At 36.3% G+C, this 18,830-nt stretch overlaps 1 protein-coding gene across 3 annotated transcripts in view; it reads left to right on the top strand.

Annotated features, from left to right (window-relative positions):
* XIRP2 (xin actin binding repeat containing 2) overlaps window positions 1-18,830 on the top strand; it is a 265,641-nt gene that overhangs the window by 213,298 nt on the left and 33,513 nt on the right. For all 3 annotated transcript variants that reach the window (XM_069471811.1, XM_069471801.1, XM_069471791.1), the window contains 2 exons: window positions 2,813-2,973; window positions 7,748-7,882. In XM_069471811.1, the coding sequence (XP_069327912.1) occupies window positions 2,917-2,973; window positions 7,748-7,882 (192 nt within the window). In that variant the 5' untranslated portion in view covers window positions 2,813-2,916. The remainder of the gene's footprint in view (window positions 1-2,812; window positions 2,974-7,747; window positions 7,883-18,830) is intronic.

The following is an 18,830-nucleotide window of genomic DNA, read 5'->3' as shown; positions in this document are numbered from 1 at the left end:
TAGAATTTTTATGGTTTCAGATCTTACACATAAGTCTTTAATCCATCTTGAGTTAATTTTTGTGTACAGTGAGAGATAGGGATCCAGTTTCATTCCTCTAGATATGGCTATTCTATTTTCCCAGCACAATTTATTGAATAAAGTGTCCTTTCCCCAGTGAATGTTTTTTTCTGCTATGCTGAAGATCAGTAGAGTTGGTTATAGGTATATGGCTTTATTTCTGGGTTCTCTGTTCTTTTCCATTGACCTATCTGTCTATTTTTATACTGGTACCATGCTGTTTTGGTTACTATAGCCTTGTAGAGACATCCACATGTTTTGAAATACGGTATTATGAGGTTAGCCACCTCATGTTCCCTTCTTCTTCCTCCTCAGGTAGCCCTAAAGAAGGGGCTGTCTTATCAACCCTAAAAATTTACATCAGGTGTTATCAACACCAAGATAGGAGCAGAGAGGTGCACTGCATTATTGTAGACTGGGCAGGAAGCATCATCTTGTTTTTCAGATGGAGAAATTGATAGTCATTGACTTAGAAGGTTAAGAAACAATATGGTTGTTGGCTCAAAGTAATTTTTCTACTCCATGACCCTACTTGGGTATGCAGTTACTGATGAGGCAAGAGAGAGAGAGAGAGAGAGAGAGAGAAAATCTAATGTCTTTTCTGTGACTAGCCTAAAAGGCCATGAGGCAATGTAATCCAAATCTCTTAATACTCAGGTCACTGATTTCTTGACCAATAATTTTGGGCATTTTTTTCATGAAAAATGATAAAAATCAAATATTTGAAAAGTAAACATTATCTGTAAATGTTAGCAAAAATAGGCTGACTTTCCATAAGATTAATAAAATCATGACATCTTTTATGAATAATACACAAATGAAATTTATATTTTAATGTGGAAAAACTTCAGGGGATCATGTTCAATAAAATCTATATAGTGTTCATTCACAACAAAGTAAGAACAGTACAGCTGAATATAAACTGAATTCATCCATGCAGATAGATAATCCACAGGGGAATATGAAGATATCTTTTCTTCAGCATGTGAAAGACTTTCAGTGATTTGTGGAAATGTATTTTTATCAGAATCAACTGGAGGTGTAGACTTTTATATGGATATGGGTTTTGGATGACAGGTGAATTTCAAAGATAATTGACATTTGTTGTGAACACATCAGTATTCTACAATCACAGTGTTCATAGAATGCAATGTCTTATTCCTTCATATTTTGTATCTTTTTGATAACATGTTAAATAAAATATTTTTGCAATTTTAATGAAAACACATGAAAATGTTTACCTGAATAAGAAGTCTCTAGGCAAACCAAATACTCAGGGAGAAAGTCAAAATGCAAATGCTTTTTTATGTTTTCTGGGCCACAGAAGTTGTTCTCAACTCCTGTTGTGTACATAAACCTTGAAGACAATAATAGAAAAAGCAAACAATTCAATAAGATGGTTCGTTCGATGTCAGGGCTGAAAGTGGAGGGAGGTGGGAGGAAGAACACGAAAGGGATGGGAAATGGCTTGGCTGTCTGTTACCTGAGGTTGTTTGGGCTTTGGTTCACAGTGATAAATCAAACCCACCTAAATAATAAGGTACTCTTTGAAACTACCAGCCCTAAGAGTGAAAGGCAACGGGTGCATGAATGAGCAATGAATATACTTCAACACACACACACACACACACCCCATACCATGCATTGATTGGTCCCAGAAAGAGTCTTTGAAATGATTTTGGAATCAAAATCACCTACAAATGAATAGTAAACCATCAAGAAAACTGATAGCATAGCAAAGACCACTAGATTGAAAAAGAAAAACTAGTTTTGAGACAAGCTCTGGCATATGTAAGCTAAATAACCATGGAGAATCACATAACCATGGAAAGTCCTTATGTTCCTTGCACATAAAAAATATTTAGACATATGTTTTCTTATGTCTAAAAGGAGTTGGTTAGAGTGGATTAGACCAGATGATCTCTAAGATCTTTCTATTTCTAGCAACTGTTATTCTGTGATCCTGTAATCGGTCTTTCACTCTGTCTCCAGTTATGTGATTTCTACTAACTACCCTGCATTATTGCCAGGTAGATGGCTTAAATAGGAAAATATAGGATCATTTAAATGGGTGACTGACAAAGCTGTTTCTAATGATATTACTATTTTTTTCTTATGTAATGCATGCCTCTATGAATAAAGAAAAATCCAGTCTATAATTCTCATAGCATCTTTTAGCTAGATGTATCTTCTTGAGGGTCAAGGTGTGAGGAGAGAATCAAAGAGCAATTCTTACTTAGATTTGGTAAAGATTTAGTCAAACAATATTCAAAGATGCCACTTATTATTTGTGTGATCCTGGGAAAGTTTTCTAACTGCCATGAATCTTTGTTTTCTTATATATAAATTTTAGAAAATAATAGCACCTACCTTACAAGGTTGTTAGAGAAGTCAATGAGATAAAGCTCTTACAGCATTTAGCATAAATCCAACACATAGTGCTTGAGGAATGTGAATCATTAACATTACAAATCTATCAATAAATACCTATTTCTCATTAGAATAATTGCAGAAGTAGGAGGGAAGACAATTTTTTTGATGTTTACATAAACATATGCTCCTATACACACATTTTTAACTTTGCTTGAAAGTTTGAAAAAAAGAGAGTGACCATGAAGCACTGAAAATACTGTGAAATGTTACAGTCAGTTTTATGAGATCAAATGTTTTAAATGTCTTCGCTGTTCATGAGGTGTTGTTATTTTGTTTTCAAAGCCCGATACATATCTGAGTATTCTACGTTTGTTTTCAGCAACGGTTGGCCCTAATACACCTGCGAGTGGATTTGCAGAAGACAGTGCTGCTCGGAGCGAGGGTGTATCAGACCTCCAGGAGGTGGTCTCCCTGAAAGAGCGGATGGCGCGGTACCAAGCAGCTGTTTCCAGGGGTGACTGCCGCAGCTTCTCTGCTAATGTAAGCTGCTCCTAATGGTCGGATATTAGGCAATATGCTCACTGTCTGACCACACTCCTTCCTTACAATCAAAATGCAAGAACACTACTGGACGGGAAGTTCAAGTAGATAAGAGCAGAAAAATAGCGTGAAACAAATTCAGACCATCTGAATTTAAGCTTCAGCTGTGCTCCTTATTAGTTACATGAACTGGAGCTCTCTTAACCCTTCTCTGAGCTTCAGTTTCCTTAACTGAAAAATGGGAATAATCATTTACCACATAGTGTCTTGGTGAGGAATCAGAGAGATAATTTGTGTGTAAGCCATAAGGCACTATATAAATGTGTTATTGTTGTCATCATTATCACTTAACCTATAGCTATTCTCCTCAGGAAGGTTGGGAATTAATTTCAAACTTTAATAATGTGGGCTTGCATGCCACCCTCCTTGGTCTCATATATGGTTCATTTAAATTCACTGGCAGTATAATTTCTTTTGCTTTTCTCATTTCTCTGTATGCACTAAATCCATTAGGGTAGGCTTAATCAACATAAAAATGAGAGAGATTAGCAATGTAGGCTCTCTTCTAAACCAATTATGATTATAGGAAACTGCAGGATTCAGTAAGACCACCAATTTTTAGAGCCAAATGCATAATAAAGTCATATTCAAAAGAATTTGCTGGGTTCCGTATTTTGTGGCCTTCAGCATAATGGAATATAAGAATATTCTTTTATAATTATAATCTCCAAATTAGTCAAGTTGTGAAAGAAAGAGAGAGAGAGAGAGAGAGAGATTAACCAAAGAGGGTGGTATATTAAAATAGCCACTCTTAACATTCTTCTTTACAAATTATTTAGAGACAAGGCTGCCTGTGCCAAACTCATTAACAATATTGCAATTCTAGATGACATTTAAGTTTTTACATAGTCATTAAAATACATTTTAGACACAGCATAGACTTGGAATGAATGTACAGAAGTGGCATAAGTAGCTAGATCACTTCCAAAACAAGTAGTAGCACTAGAGTGCCTCCTGCCTGTCTTCTTAGATAGCACCCCCTGCTGGATCATTCAGGAACTTTACTACAAATTAGTGTTCTAAATTACAGAAATGATTCTTGAGGAAACCGTTGACTTTGAAAATACCTAAAGACCGGTTATTTAGCAAATAAGCTTTTATTTAAGAAGCCCTTGATCTTTCCAGACACTAGGAGAATATATCATAAAACAAATTGGTTTCAGAATATTATTTGTATTTATTTAAATAGAATCTATTAAAAAGAGAATTTTCCATTGGGTGCATAGGTAAACTAAATTATCCTATAATTTAATACTAAAATCAAAAATTTTAATTTTGATTAGTTTTTTTCTAATTTTAATCTAAACTTAATCTGAAAATAATTTACATATAAAGAATTTAGTAATCCTTTTCTTTCATGCCCATTTTACAGACAAGAACGCTGAGAGAAAGTGATTTATAGGACATTATAAAATTAGGTAGTAAGGGAGCCATGCTAGTCTCTTAACCCCAGAACTCTTTTAACTGGATTTAACTTCATCCTCTTATATAACAAAGTATTTTTGGCCTCCAAATACCCTACTATTTGATTTGGCCCTGACAAATACTGAGAGAAAGAAAAGCCTGTATATTATCTCAGCAGAATCCTGGTAAATATCTAAAGTAAAGCAAAATAAATCCCTTGTGTGGTCAGTTGCATTAAATGCTTGTTCAATTCTTATATATATACACACATATGTATGTGTATATATATGTGTATATATATGTATCATGGAAACTGACTAAATCTCTATTTACACAATTAGCCCAAATATTTTTTATGTGCAAAATCTGGAAGACTGGAAGTCACAGATCCAGACCCAAACTGAATCCACTATATCTAATCACATTAGATAGCTAGCAATGGTCTGTTTCTCTTTGTCTTAGGCTCAGTGAGACAGCATTTGGTCATGCCCATGAAAAAAGCAGTAGTCTGTAGAAGCCCTCCAGAAGACAGGGTAGCAATAACATTTGTTGAGCAATGCATTAAAATGCCAGATTCTGTGCTGTGCAATCTTATTCCATTTATCTTTTTTAACACAATAAATCTGTAAGAAATATATTGCTATGTCCAGTTTATAAGAAAGAACATTGAGGTTCAGGAGCTCTAGTCCAAGGTTTTAAGAGTTAGGATTGGGATTAAAATCTCCATCTGTCCAACTCCCAAAATTCTGTTATTTCTATCATGCCCTATAACCCAAGGACAGTTCTTTGTAAAGGAAATTGATGACTAAGTAATATATTTACCAAGGTTTAAGTGTTAGGCATTCAAATTAACTTGTTATCATTGGCATATGCATTAGATTTCAAATCCTATTTCCAAGCCCAAAAATAAATAAGAAACACAGAATAATAATAAACATAAAAAGGTTCAACACAAATCAATCTCAGCTATGTGGTCACTAATAATAACATGAATTAGATAGGATATTTAGAACACGGTGCTGAATAAGGCAAAAGTCACGGGAGTGATCCCCATCTGAGCAGGGAAGCATCACTCCAGCATGGGGGCCACAGGCTGCTTCCTGCACAAGTCCTACCATGTCACGTGTAGAAACTTTCATCTTCAAGCTGAGCTGAGCAAAGACGCCTTATCACCACCACTAAACTGTATCTCAGAGCATTTGCCTCACTTATGTGGGTGAGCAGTGGCAGCAGTGTAATAGTAGTGCCAGGGTGGGAGGGGCAGTGTTAGTACTACTATTAAAAATAGTAAACTGCATGTATTTTTACATGTGTAACATGGTCTGATTCCAAAGCATAATGAGGGATGGCTATATCTGTTTTTTAATCCATTTGGTAGATGAGAGGCAACCTGTCCATAACAGGATCTAATCTTCTGGTGAAAACGCACTTACTAGGAGAGTATCCAATCATTAGCATAATTACTGAAGCTTATCAGATTAATTTGCACATGGTTTAGACATTGTGTATGGTTGCTTGAACAATAAGGTTCATCTTAAGAATGGTTACTCTAATTTCTATAATTTACTACTTATTTATTATCTACATATGATCTATCCAGGAAGGCCACTTATGTAAATTAAATGGCAGATGTGGAAAAAGAGATATTGTGGCCTTAAGTTACACTTTTGCTTTTTCACTCTATCTTAAATTTCAAAAGGTATGCTGTACTTTTTCGTGATGTTAACATACATTAAATGGCAGTCATTAGGATTTACATTTAAAATATGTAGCTAGTACATAGAAGTGCACAATTGTATCTCTTCTTCCAGGAGAGCCAATGTGCATATCCTGAAATATATGATAGTCCACGGAAGTGGGGAAACATTCTTAACTTGATAAAGCAGCCACTTGTGTATTTGCTAGTAATTCAGATAATCCTGAGTATTAAGTCTACAATATTCTGAAGTATGAGAAATCCAAACCACAACACAGTCATTGTATTTTTAGTATCTGTTTGAAAAACTACATATTTAGGTAAAGATTCCAGGACCCCAGGAGTCCCAGTCCATGGTGCAGGAACCTCAGGTCCCAGGCCTCCGGTTACTTTCAAGGTCTTAAGGCTTTGAGGGTTATGCCAGGACTGGACCAGACCTCAGGAGACCTGCTCTGGCTTGAAATGTGGCTGAGTCTCCTTCCAGTTGCAAGCAGACCCAGCAGCCTCCTGCAGGAGGGAAAGCTGGCATGGGCCCTGTTTGGTTATGAGTTGTCATTCCGTCTGGGCTTGAGTGCCTGCTGGGCCCTGGAGTGTGCTGAATCATCAAAACCAATTCCCTCAACTACTTCTGCGCTTCTGGAGGGGGGCAAAATGTCTGATGGGATTCCTTGGGTGCTTTTCAAATTGCTTCCAGTGATTTATAATGAAATCAGTTTTCCCATCTATAATAAGTCAAGGATAGACTAGAACCCTTCTACCATTAAAGCCCCCGGATTTTGCCATGCCAGTGCTCAGGGCTAAGGCCCAAAGTGTGCCTATCCTGCAGTAGAGCAGCTGCTGTTTTTCTACCTGTTTGAGGCTCGTCATTAAGACAAGACAGATGTGAATTCAGGTTCCAATGCCAACGCTTCTGTCCTAGCCGTGAGAACTTAACATCTGTCTTATTTCTCTTAACATCAATTTCCTTATTTTAAAATATGGCTGATAGATGTCCATATCTCACAGAATATGGAGAAGCACTAAATGACAGAATATGTATGGCATACAAAATTGCTTAGCTATGGCTTAAGAAGCTGATATTATTACTTTTATTAGTATTTTTGCATAGGGAATATTATGAGGTTCTTCATTTTGCTCATCTTTAATAATTTTAAAAAATTTTAGAGTAAGTCAAAATTGTTTCAATAATTATCCTTAATAATGTGTTCATCTATACTGATGTTTAGGATTTTAGTGACAACATTATTGAGGGTTGGAATTGAATGCATTATTCTAATATCCACTAGTCTGTGTGTTACTAAAGAACAATCTAATGTTCTAATTGACCTAATAGGTCTAATCTCCAAACATCAAAATTTATCTGAGATAAGATTAATTAACTCAATATTTAGAAGATTCTTCTGATTTTATACCAAAAGACTGATAAATGATAAAACAACGTGGAGAGACTATTTTTATTAAGGTTTTCAGTAAAGGCCTACTGAAATAATTGTGTATATTATTATTTTTAATGTACTGCCCCTCAATAATTGTTAGCTGTTTTTAAAAATAGCTTTGAGCATCCCACGCTGTGTAGCGTAAAGCTGAATTTTCCCTTTTCTTAAATCATCCTAGATGATGGAAGAATCGGAAATGTGCACAGTGCCCGGTGGTTTGGCCAAGGTGAAGAAACACTTTGAAGATGAAATTACTTCTTCTCGTAATGCGTTTGCTCAGCACCAATACCAACAGCAGAACAGATCTGAGCAGGTAATACTACTCTGGGTGATAGATAAGTCACATATGGTTCAAATGCTCTAATTTCCATGCCAGTGTGAACATCTGTCTTCTTTGGTGGTTCGTTTGTTTTCAATATTCATTAACAAAAACTGCAATTCTAAAATATTTTTAGAATATCATCTTTAAAGCATATCAATGTATTGATTTATTTACGTGGAGCATTTTACCACATTTCTAGAGAACCATGCCGGAATGTTCTTCTTTTCATCTTCTAATGTTTCAGAAATAAATGAAAATTAAATAGCCTAAGTTAGTCAACAAGTAAATAGAAATGTTGAGAGCAATGTTTATATTAAGCCTCCGCCTCTAGGTTATAATTCATGATAAACTATCTGCTGGTTGTTTGCATAGATTAAATTTGAAGCATTATTCAGCTGTTTATTGTGGTGGGGAGTGTTCTATTTTTTATAAATCATCAAAAATTGAGTAGTAGAACCCAGATGTTACATAAAACCACATAATACAACTTCTAAATATTATCTTATATAAAAGTTATTTTCCATTTCATTACTTCATTATCATATATCACGAAATAATGTCATGGGATATAATGATTTTTGAATGTGAGACTCTCAGTGATAAAACTTATTAGACTGAGCTCCGCACTTTGAAAAATAGTAATTGTATTGTAAACAGCTATACTTAGGCCCATGTTCTCTATGAAAAAGGAAGTAACTGGAGTATTTCTGAAATTTTTTAGTGAGAAATAAAAGTGGATATGTTTTATTTTTTAAAATCCCCAGGGTATATAGAGTTGCCTAAAGTTTAAAAAAATGAAGCAATTGGGTGTTATGTGTGGCTGTAGGTGTTATGTGTGTATGTATCAGGTAGAATGATTAAAAGTCTAACACGTGAAATATCATTTGTTTCCTTTTTCTGGCTCTGTTTGAAAAGTGAAAAATGTGCAATATAGGTAGCTCAATAAATTTATGGCAAGATTTCTTCCTAATGTTACCTAAAGAAAACATAATATAAATAAGAAATTAAGAATAAGCATACTTGTGATCTAGTATTATATATAGTTCTTGCAAAATAGGAGTTGTTGAGTGAATCAAGTGTAGATGTGTGTGTGTGTTTGCTTAAAATTGGTCAACAATACAAAATATTACTATCAGTAATTTAAATAAATTCTACATAGAGGTGTCAGTAATGTATTTACAGATCCTTTGCTTTGCGGGGAAGCAGTGTAATAGAGTATGGGCTTGCAGGCTATGGCACATGTAGATCTGAGTTCACAAGCCTTCTCTGCCACTTACCAGCTGAGTGACATAGACCCAGAGCCACCTTCATGGATGTGTGACCTCTGTAGTTGCACAGGATCTCATGCTAGAAGGGAAACTGTCTAATAATTAAATTTGGGGGAATTTTGCAAACCAGATGACATCGTGCTAACAGCTTGGAATCAGCCACAGCAAGAATATTTACACTGGGGAAATTGGCAAATGCAACAAATCAAGGATTCCTTCCTTCCTTCATTCATTCATTCCTTTCTTCTTCTCCTCCCCCCTTCTTTCAAGAACCCCCTGTTAAATATGTATCACCTTATCATTGATGTAAGGTCTGAAAGTATGGTCCTAACATAGTGGCCAAACACACAGATATTGAAGCCAGATTACTTGGGTCCAAATTCCTGCTACTTCACATATTAACTGTGTGACTTTAGACAAGTTCCTTAACTTCTCTGTGCCTCAGTTTCCTCAATTATAAATTCAAGATTATATTAGTATCCACCTCATGGGTTTGTTTAGAGGAATAAATGAGGTAATATTTGTAAAGTGCTTAAAACATTGCCCAGCCCATTGTAAGCACTACACAAGTGTTTGTTTAAAAAAAAAAAAGGTTATCACCTTAATCAGATTTGTTTTTCTTAACCTCTCAGGCTCACTTTCTCTGAGTTGGCTGCATTCACACCCAGGTTTACCCTAGATAGTAGTAAAAGGGATGCAGAGAAAAAGTGAGAATTCTTTTCCAGAAGTCTCAGGAAAAAGCCTTACAGCATCTAGTTGCTCTGAATGGAGCACATACTCTCCTTGTGGGACTAACTGCTATAGCTAGAGGATGCTGACTGGCGTACACTTCTGCACCTTGTTTACGGAAGTAGACATTCTCAGCATATGGTTATCAATGAAGAATATATGCTGGGTAAAAATAAAACCAAACAGAAATATATATCCACTATAAGCTCCTTGCAAATGTAGTTTCTTATAAGATACAGTCTCTACTCTGTGAATGTGAAATACTAATGTGTGTGAAAGTAATAAAAACCATGCACTAGAAGTCAATATTTGTATGACTCTGGAACTGCAGTGACCTCTCTAAACTTCAGTTTCATTATTTACCTTTAGACATGTTAATAATAACCAATAATTCCATGAGGAATGAATAAACCTAAGCCATAATGCAATGCAATATAATTACAATACAAAGGGAACACAGGTAAGAATAAACTGGTAAATCCCATCTATTAAATACCCACTGCATGCAGAAGTCTGTGGGAAAAGAAAAGAAAAAGTCATTTGTACCTTAAAAAATAAATGACTTTAATTTATAATCCTTGCTGAAAATTTGAAATAAATGTCAAATTTGGTTATAGAGGGGGAAATGTAGGAAAATTATGTCTTAAAACTTTTAAAGCTATCTAAATGCATTCTAAAAAGTCTTTTCTTTTATCAGCAGGGATTATGGACAAGATGTTTGCTAATAAAAACAGGTAGTTAATTCTGTCTTTACCTAAGTTGTTGTCAATTCTGATAGTGATTTCGATTTCTTTGCTATTGAAAGTACTTGAGATTTTATATCTCTGCTAAGTCTGCCCCTGGTCAAAGAAATATTTATTTTGTTGACATACAGTAATTAATATTAATTTGGAAATCAAATTTAACTAGAGTTAAAAGAAAGAATATTTTGGATTTCTGACAATATTTAATGTCACAATTAGTAATCATTTCAAAAGGTGTAATAATTAAGTCCAATCTGCCTTTTAGCTTTCTAATGTATTAAACTCAGATGTTTCAGGGTAATTAGCTGACTATTTGGTAAAAGTTTGTTCAGGAGATCAGTAATTGGCCTAAACCAGTTTTCAAAATTAAGCTATCTATGAGATTAAAGATTCCTTCTGTTTGCTAACAGATCAGACTGTTTTATATCTACTGAAAAGTGGTTTCTGAAATAGAAAAAATGGAGTACAAGATATAAGGACATGCATTAGGGTGATGTTCCATTCATACATTCTAGACTTGCCATGCACTGTTTATCGGCAGTGTCACTGCTAGCCTGCAGAGTGTCCTTATGAAAACTAGAAAAAGGAGCCACTCTGGGTCCCTGAGGGAGAGAGGCAGGTGGTGGGGTGGGTTCAGCTTCTTCAAAGAATAGGTTAAGAAATTGATTAAGTTGTCCTAGTAGTTAGTTCTAAACATTTCAACATCACCCATTTGGATTCCACTTTTCAAAAAAACCATTACTATTTCTAGTAGATATGAGTGAAACACAACCCTCTTTAAGGGATTATGAGCCACTCAGCATATCTCCTGCTGATATTTAGGTAAGAAATGTCGTATCAGCATTGGTTTTTATTTTGTTTTTTATGATTGAGTTCTCAGCATTCTATGCCAGTGAAAATTAGTAGGTCATTAATCCTAGAATGGAAAAAAAAAAAAAATACTTGAGAGAGATGTCTTTTTATCCACTCACTACAACAGACTCCATTTGGGAAGAACATTCTGAACAATCCATCCTACTGATCTTAAAAGGGTGTCTTGAAATATGCTGGAGAAAATTTAGAATATATGTATTATCGGTGTGAAACTACGATGGCCTCTCTCCCAAGTTCCTTTTCACCTGCTCATTCTTTTGTTTCTGTCTCATTTTGTTTAGGACTTTCTTCCTATTTTTCTTCTTTCTCTTCTTTCTCCTTATTTTGCATACCATCAATTTCACCCATTTTATGAATACAATTCAGCAACTGTTGAGCATATTTGCAGAGTTGTGCATTGTCACCACAATCTAATTTTAAGACGTCTCCACACCCTCAGAGTGAAACCTTGTACCCATTAGCAGTCTATGACTTTCTTTGTACCATATTCTCACACTCAGGGTTTGACTTTCATCTTTTTATGTGAATTTCTTCCTTTCTTTCCTCCCATATGTATACAGTATTGAGGAGCATTTTGTGTATTAACTGTGAAGCCCTGTAAGCCTCTTCTTTTCTGGAGTTGATTATTTCTTTTTCTTCTTAAGTGGTGTAAGTAGGAAAGAGCAGATGGAGCTCCAAAAATTTTGGAAGTAATCAGGACAATCCAGAGCTTAGGTAATTGCTTTCATGTGAAATCGCTGCGCCAAATCCATGTCAGGAGGAGAAAACATTCCTGCCCTTCACCCTGCTGCCAACTCTGATGCACTGGGTGACCATATATATCTTTGCCCATACATCTGCTGTGGCAAAATCCGAATGTAAACATTAGTACTCTGTAAGATTATGTGGATTTAGAACGATCCCCGGGCAATTTTTAGGTCGATAGAAAGCATTTTTGACAGCTTGTGACAGATATAATCTGACATCTGTGTGTTTTAGACTCTTTAAAGGTGACCTATAATTATTTTCTAGCTAACTAAATATATTTTTAACAGCTAAATATCCACATTGCAAAGCATTTCTCATAGCAGTGCTTTAAACCGACTTTTCACTTCCCGCCACAAACATAATTTTTCAAGGTCACGGATTGCTATTAACAGCCCCAACATAACCTAACTCTCTATCAACACACCAGGTTGTAACCAAGAATATGTCTCGCAGTGTCTTTTAATTATGTGCACTATTTTTAAATAACTAATATAACTTCAAGTAATCCTACTCAAAATGAGGCAGTCTGGAATGTTGGTTCCGGAGTCAGACAGGCTGGGTTACAATTCCCTGAGTCAGCCACTGGTCCTTGTCCACTTCACGCTGCAATAACGATTGCCTGTGGCTGGGTAATTTATAATGAACAGAAATTTTTTGGCTCACAGTTTTGGAGGCTGGGAAGGCCAATATGAAGGTGCCAGCATCTGGTGAGGGCCTTCTTGCTGCATTATAACTTGGCAGAAGGTTGAAGGGCAAGAGAGCAAAGAAAAAGGGACAAACCCACTCCTCCAACCACAATGGCATTTAGTTCATTCATGAGCGTGGAGCCCTCATGACCTAAACACCTCTTAAAGGTCCCGCCTCCCAATACCATAATGATGGCAACTAAATTTCAGCATGAGTTATGGAGGGGACAAACATTCAAACCACAGAACCACTTAACCTCTTCTATAAAATGGCGATAATGTAACAGGTCATGTTAAGAAAAAAATGATATGGTCCATGTAAAACTCTTAGTGTATCTCCTGGCATATATTAATTGTTCAATAAACCCTGGCTATTATCAGTACTATTGACACTAAAGCCAAGACAGGACATAATCAAATGGTAATTATTCTCAAAATAGAATATGATTCATAAATGCTTCATATATGTGTAAAAAAACAAAGAAGGACTATATTGTTCTGTGCCTCATAACTTAGCTTTCTTTTCAGTTCTTTAACCCTGGGAGACAATAATTTCTTAGGAGCTCTGCAGGCAATTAAAGGTTAGTTTAACAGGATCATACCTGTATGAGTATATGCTTTGTGCATATGTTGTTCTGGAGTAGTCAGTAACTCCAGTGCATATATTAAAAATTACAACAGAAGCTCTTCTTTTGAGGAAAAAGTGCTTAATCCAAGTTGTAAGAAATGACAAGAAGAGCTGGACCTATCAGAAGGCCAAGGAGAGAAATATACACAAAACATACTCTTTACAGAGTTAGATCCCCTAAATGCCTCTATGGATAAAAATTTGTTTTGTAAGTGGGAGCAATTGAGTAACATACCATTTGCTCTTTAAGACTACTTTATTCATAATATTGTGACAAAATGTACTGAGAGAAAAAATATAATTAATTTATAAATTGAATCTGGCAGGAGAGAAAAGGCTATACTATTTGAATACAAGAGCAAGGTTGAAGGGGTGTTGATTTTTTCCATTTGTGTGTGTTATGTATTGTCGTTTCTCAGCGTATTTTAGTTGATGTGTAGAAGGGAAAGAAACTACCTTGTGACATTTTCTGGTTTGTGCAGTTGGAACAATGGAGATAAATATATTTCTACAGTAGTCTTAATAGAATATGGCAAGTGTTTGTTCGATATACAATGTTATCTTGTAGAGATACTAAGAAACAAGGTTGCCTATTTGCCGGAGAACTGTTGCTTTTCACTGGACACAGCTGAGGGAACAGCCCCACCACTCTCTAGAAAGGCCGGTGAATACCCCTGAACCTCCCACAGGCTGAGTGATCCTACAAGGACCGCAGCTTGATCTCAGGGAAACAAAGCACAGCAGCAGCACAAATCCTGTGCTCAAGAGGCACAGAAATAAGGCTCATAGACAGATTAGATACAACAGTCTCACTTTGTTAAAAATTAAAACTGTAGTAACAAATATTTCACTGTTTCTTTCCTTCCAAAGCCAGGCCCTCTAATCTGTTTATCCTCTACGGCTCTCAGTGCCTGTGGCCAAGTGGGCTTTGGTGATGAAAAGAACACAGTAAGATTAACTTTTTAATGCTGACACAGGATCAGAAGACCAAGAGTTTCCTATAAAGAGCACAATGGCCTCCACCAATTATCATCTGTAATACACATGCGGCCAGATCCACATGAACTGGTTTATGCACGTTCGGTTGACTGACATTATCTTTTTTTCTTTTTTTTTTTTTTGAAATACAGTCTCGCTCTGTCACCTGGGCTAGAGTGCAGTGGCATTAGCCTAGCTCCCAGCAACCTGAAACTGCTGGGCTCAAGCAATTCTCCTGCCTCAGCCTCCCTCCCGAGTAGCTGGGACCACAGGCCCATGCCACCACACCTGGCTAATTTTTCTATTTTTAGTAGAGATGGTGTCTTGCTCTTGCTCAGGCTGGTCTTGAACTCCTGACCTCAAATGATCCTCCCACCTCAGCCTCCCAGAATGCTAGGATTACAGACGTGAGCCACCGCTGAAGTTATCTATTAATGAAACATCCCAATTCCTAACTATGCCACGCAGTAAACTTTTTAGTCAGCAAGAGGTGGAAATTCAAACTCTGATCCAATTGTGGGTTTGTAGATGCATATTTTATGAATTGACTCTTTTCCTCAACTCTTGCATTCAAAATATCTTTGCCACACTCATGATTGACCATTTAATTACTGCTTTGCAACTCCATGTCCCTTGGCATTGCTCCTTGCCACTTTGCAGCTGGTTATCTCCTGCTACTTAATCTCTGTCCCTGTCTCTTTTCTTCCTACCCATGCCCACCTTCCTATATCTCTGTAGACAGTGGCAAGATCCCATGGGTTTTTTCTTAATAGAAATTGAATCAGTAGAATGATATTTTGTGAAGAAGTTCATTGTTCAAAATTTGAAGTAAATTATCCTGCATTTAGCACTGTCTACACCAACTACAGGGAAAACAAAAGCAAAAACAGAAACAAAACCACATGAGGACTTGTATGTCTCAGGATTAAAGGTAGAAAGGCCTTCTCTACAGGCCCCAATAAACCACTAATTTCTCCCCTGGCTCCATGAAGGTCTGCATGAGACTAACCTGTCTAGAAATGCACCCTACTCACACAGCCCTACTACCTCCTCTACTCCAGGCTCCCTTGGGTGAAGCTACAGGGATGTAGTGGCAGTGAGTTTCAGGGATTCCTCTGTCTGTGGGTCCCCACATCTCTCTGAGCCTGAAGCCGGGCATCCTTTTAGAGCCCCTGACATATCACCTCCTACCCTGACCCTGACTGTGCAAGGATTTAGAATTGAATCATCCTTCCTGTTAGGCTGGGGCATGGAATTCAGTGGAAGCTCTGAGCATCTAAGCTCTTTTCAACGTGGGCTATACACTGGAATTCCCCAGGCAGCCCAGGTAATTCTGATTTAATCATTCTGGAGAATGGTCAGGAATTAGGGAATTTTTTATTAATAGCTTTCCAGGTAATTCTCATGCTACATTCTAATGAACACGACAGTGCAAACCTGATCCAGGATTTCTTATCCTGGAGTTGACCACTCCCCTCTTTGTTTCTGATCTGAGGCTGGTCGCCTGCCTACCTCAGTCTGTCCACTCTCTGATAGCCGGGTTTTTCTGCTATGTTGATATTTCTCTTGAGATGCTTACAGCAGTCAAAGAATAGAACATGGGACTGTGGAGAATATAGAGAAAGTAAGAGCTTAAAGAAATCATGGTGAAAACAATAAATATCAATCAGCCAAACAACCAATTTACCGATACCGCAACCATAATTTCTTTGTTAATGGTAAACCATATTGAAATAGTAGTATTTTGAACATATATGATATAATGGAATATTAAAAATAAAGTAAATAATTAAGTTATATAAAATAACTAAAGAAAATATATTAAAACATTAAAAAATATGCTAAAAATCAGAGCAAAAATAAACTAAGGAAATTAAAGAATTTATTAGTATATTAAATTAATACAGCAATAATTAAAATGAAACTTTACTGCTTCATAATTATTACAATCTCTCACTAAAACATATTTTCACAGGATTATGCAATCTGTATACCTAATGTCTCTTGGGTTTGTACCTTTGATATTTCTATACCAATAATATTATTTTGTGAAAAACATGGAGCTTTACTTAATTATAAAGTGAAAAGCCTTATTAAATAATGTAGTAAAAATGCATATAGTCATTTTGTTCTTCATACAACTAAATCAATGTGTAGACTTTCCCTGAAATTCAAAGTGTGCCCATAAAATATAATAAGACCACCTTCTGTGATCTAACATCAATCACATTACGTTAAGGCCACAAACTATAAGTCTCAACCTCTGCTGTCCCCAAATGTAGTTGATGGTAATTGCTAACTGTCTGCTGAGGTGTGACCATAAAGCCTCAGTCATGGTCCCTTTGCAACTTGCTATTTCAGCTTCTTTTTGCAGAACCTGTTGGTATATGAGCTATCCTGCTAGCTCATTCACCCCTCCCTCTCCGGTGGGAAAATGGCAGCCATTCCAGTACATCATTATAAAGGGAAACTCATTCCCACACCACCCTGTGAAGACACAGGCAGAATGTTTGCCTGGGTGTTTTGTGGAAACTCCATCTTCTTGATGAAATAGTTCAGTCTGCATAGCATGTGCATTTGGCCTGCTTTTATTACTGTGTTGAAAAAAACTAAGTGAACCAATCTTCCTGGTGACTTTGAGGGGTTTAGAAATCCTAATCTATGGAGGGTACCCTGGCCCTTTTTCTTAGGGAGTCAGGGCCTCAGTGGATAGTACAAATACCCTGTAAGAATGAGTTTCAAGCACAGATTCAAGCACTTTCAAAAACATCATGAATTGATGGCTTCTCTTTCTATGATTCATTTTGCTCATTCTGCAAAATAGAATTCGTAGGAGCTATGTTTACCCTAATTATTGCAGTACCACTACCACAACTTTTCTTCTGAATAGTATCATGGGTCTTCTGTTTCTATAAACCTATTCATTCTTATAGAACCCATTTTCAATTTCATTTAAAGAAAGCAAGTACACTTACAAATGTATCCTTCACTCCTTTAAAGTAAAATAAACTGGAATTGCTTTAGGAAAAATGGAGTGGAGCTGTTCTTATCACAAAGTCCCGAGTCGTTGAGGAAGTGACGCTTCAACCTTTTCCCCAAGACACAAGCTGACAACAGAAAGATTCCTCCATACTTGAACAGGTGATCTCAAAAAGAATTTGACATTGATAAAAATGTAAAATACAGATCTTTTGACATAATGGAATTTATTTCTTCTTTTATGAGAGGGGGTTGAACATTTAGGGAAAGTTGAAATAGAAGAAACATTTTATATTGCCCTTCTACCTAAGTGCTCATATAGCTTAAACATATAAAAGCATTGTTTGTATAATTACATTGAATAGAATTCTCAAGTGTGTAGACAATATATTATAAAATGCTAATTAAATTTACTTTATTTTCAAATTGTTGTAATGGAATGGTAAACTACAAAATTTTAAGTTCCTAGATTTTGCTAGTTTGCAAGGAGCAAGGAAAAATATAACAACAAAAGGAACCATTAACATTATAGAGTCATTATGCTCATAGAACTTAGTGAAATCTGCAAAATGGTTTTTCCACATAGTTACTTTTATGAAAATGATGTTTTCTGTTAGTTCTTGACATCAGAGGATATTGTTAGCTCTTTCTGCTTCTTCTGGGTCTATATTTCTCAAAATAAACCCATCCTCATGGGTCTTTGAAAATGATTGAATTGAGTCAAGCTTCTCAATTCTTTGGGATGTTCATTTAGTTGTTAATTTGCATAAATCCATACAAATTATCATGCTAAAAAAAAAAAACCCTTAAAGAACACAAGGCCTGAGAAAAGTAAGAAGCATTAAGAGGTTCTGTCCTTAGAACCATGCTGTTATAGAGATGCGTTTGGGTCATTCTTCATTTTTTCTAGCTTCTTCACAAATTTCAACATTATAGAACAAGGAGTAAAATTACATCTTTTTCTAACAGCCTCTTCTTGAACTTGTTCTCTATGCTTCTCTCCTGAGTAATCTACCTGGGCGTGGTAAGGAGCATGTTGCCCACCATTTTAGGAATGAGTGGAGGCTACTTCATTTCCCACCCCACCAGAAGGACAGGGCACTTATATACCTGGCACTGGATCAATACCAAGGGGAAGCCAGGAGCTCAATCAAACTTCTTATCCTTGGGTAAATACCAGTGGCCTCCAAAGATATCAGTACACCCTGCCTTGGCATTTGAAATTCATTCCTGGGTGTCAGAGTACAAATTACAATAATCTAACACAGCAATTCAACATATTACAGTATTTAGAAACAGTTGGGGAAG

Source organism: Eulemur rufifrons, chromosome 1 (genome assembly GCF_041146395.1).
Source record: "Eulemur rufifrons isolate Redbay chromosome 1, OSU_ERuf_1, whole genome shotgun sequence".
NCBI classification, from domain to species: domain Eukaryota; kingdom Metazoa; phylum Chordata; class Mammalia; order Primates; family Lemuridae; genus Eulemur; species Eulemur rufifrons.
The sequence above is the reverse complement of the archived record's forward strand: the minus strand, read 5'-3'. Positions and strand labels throughout refer to the sequence as shown.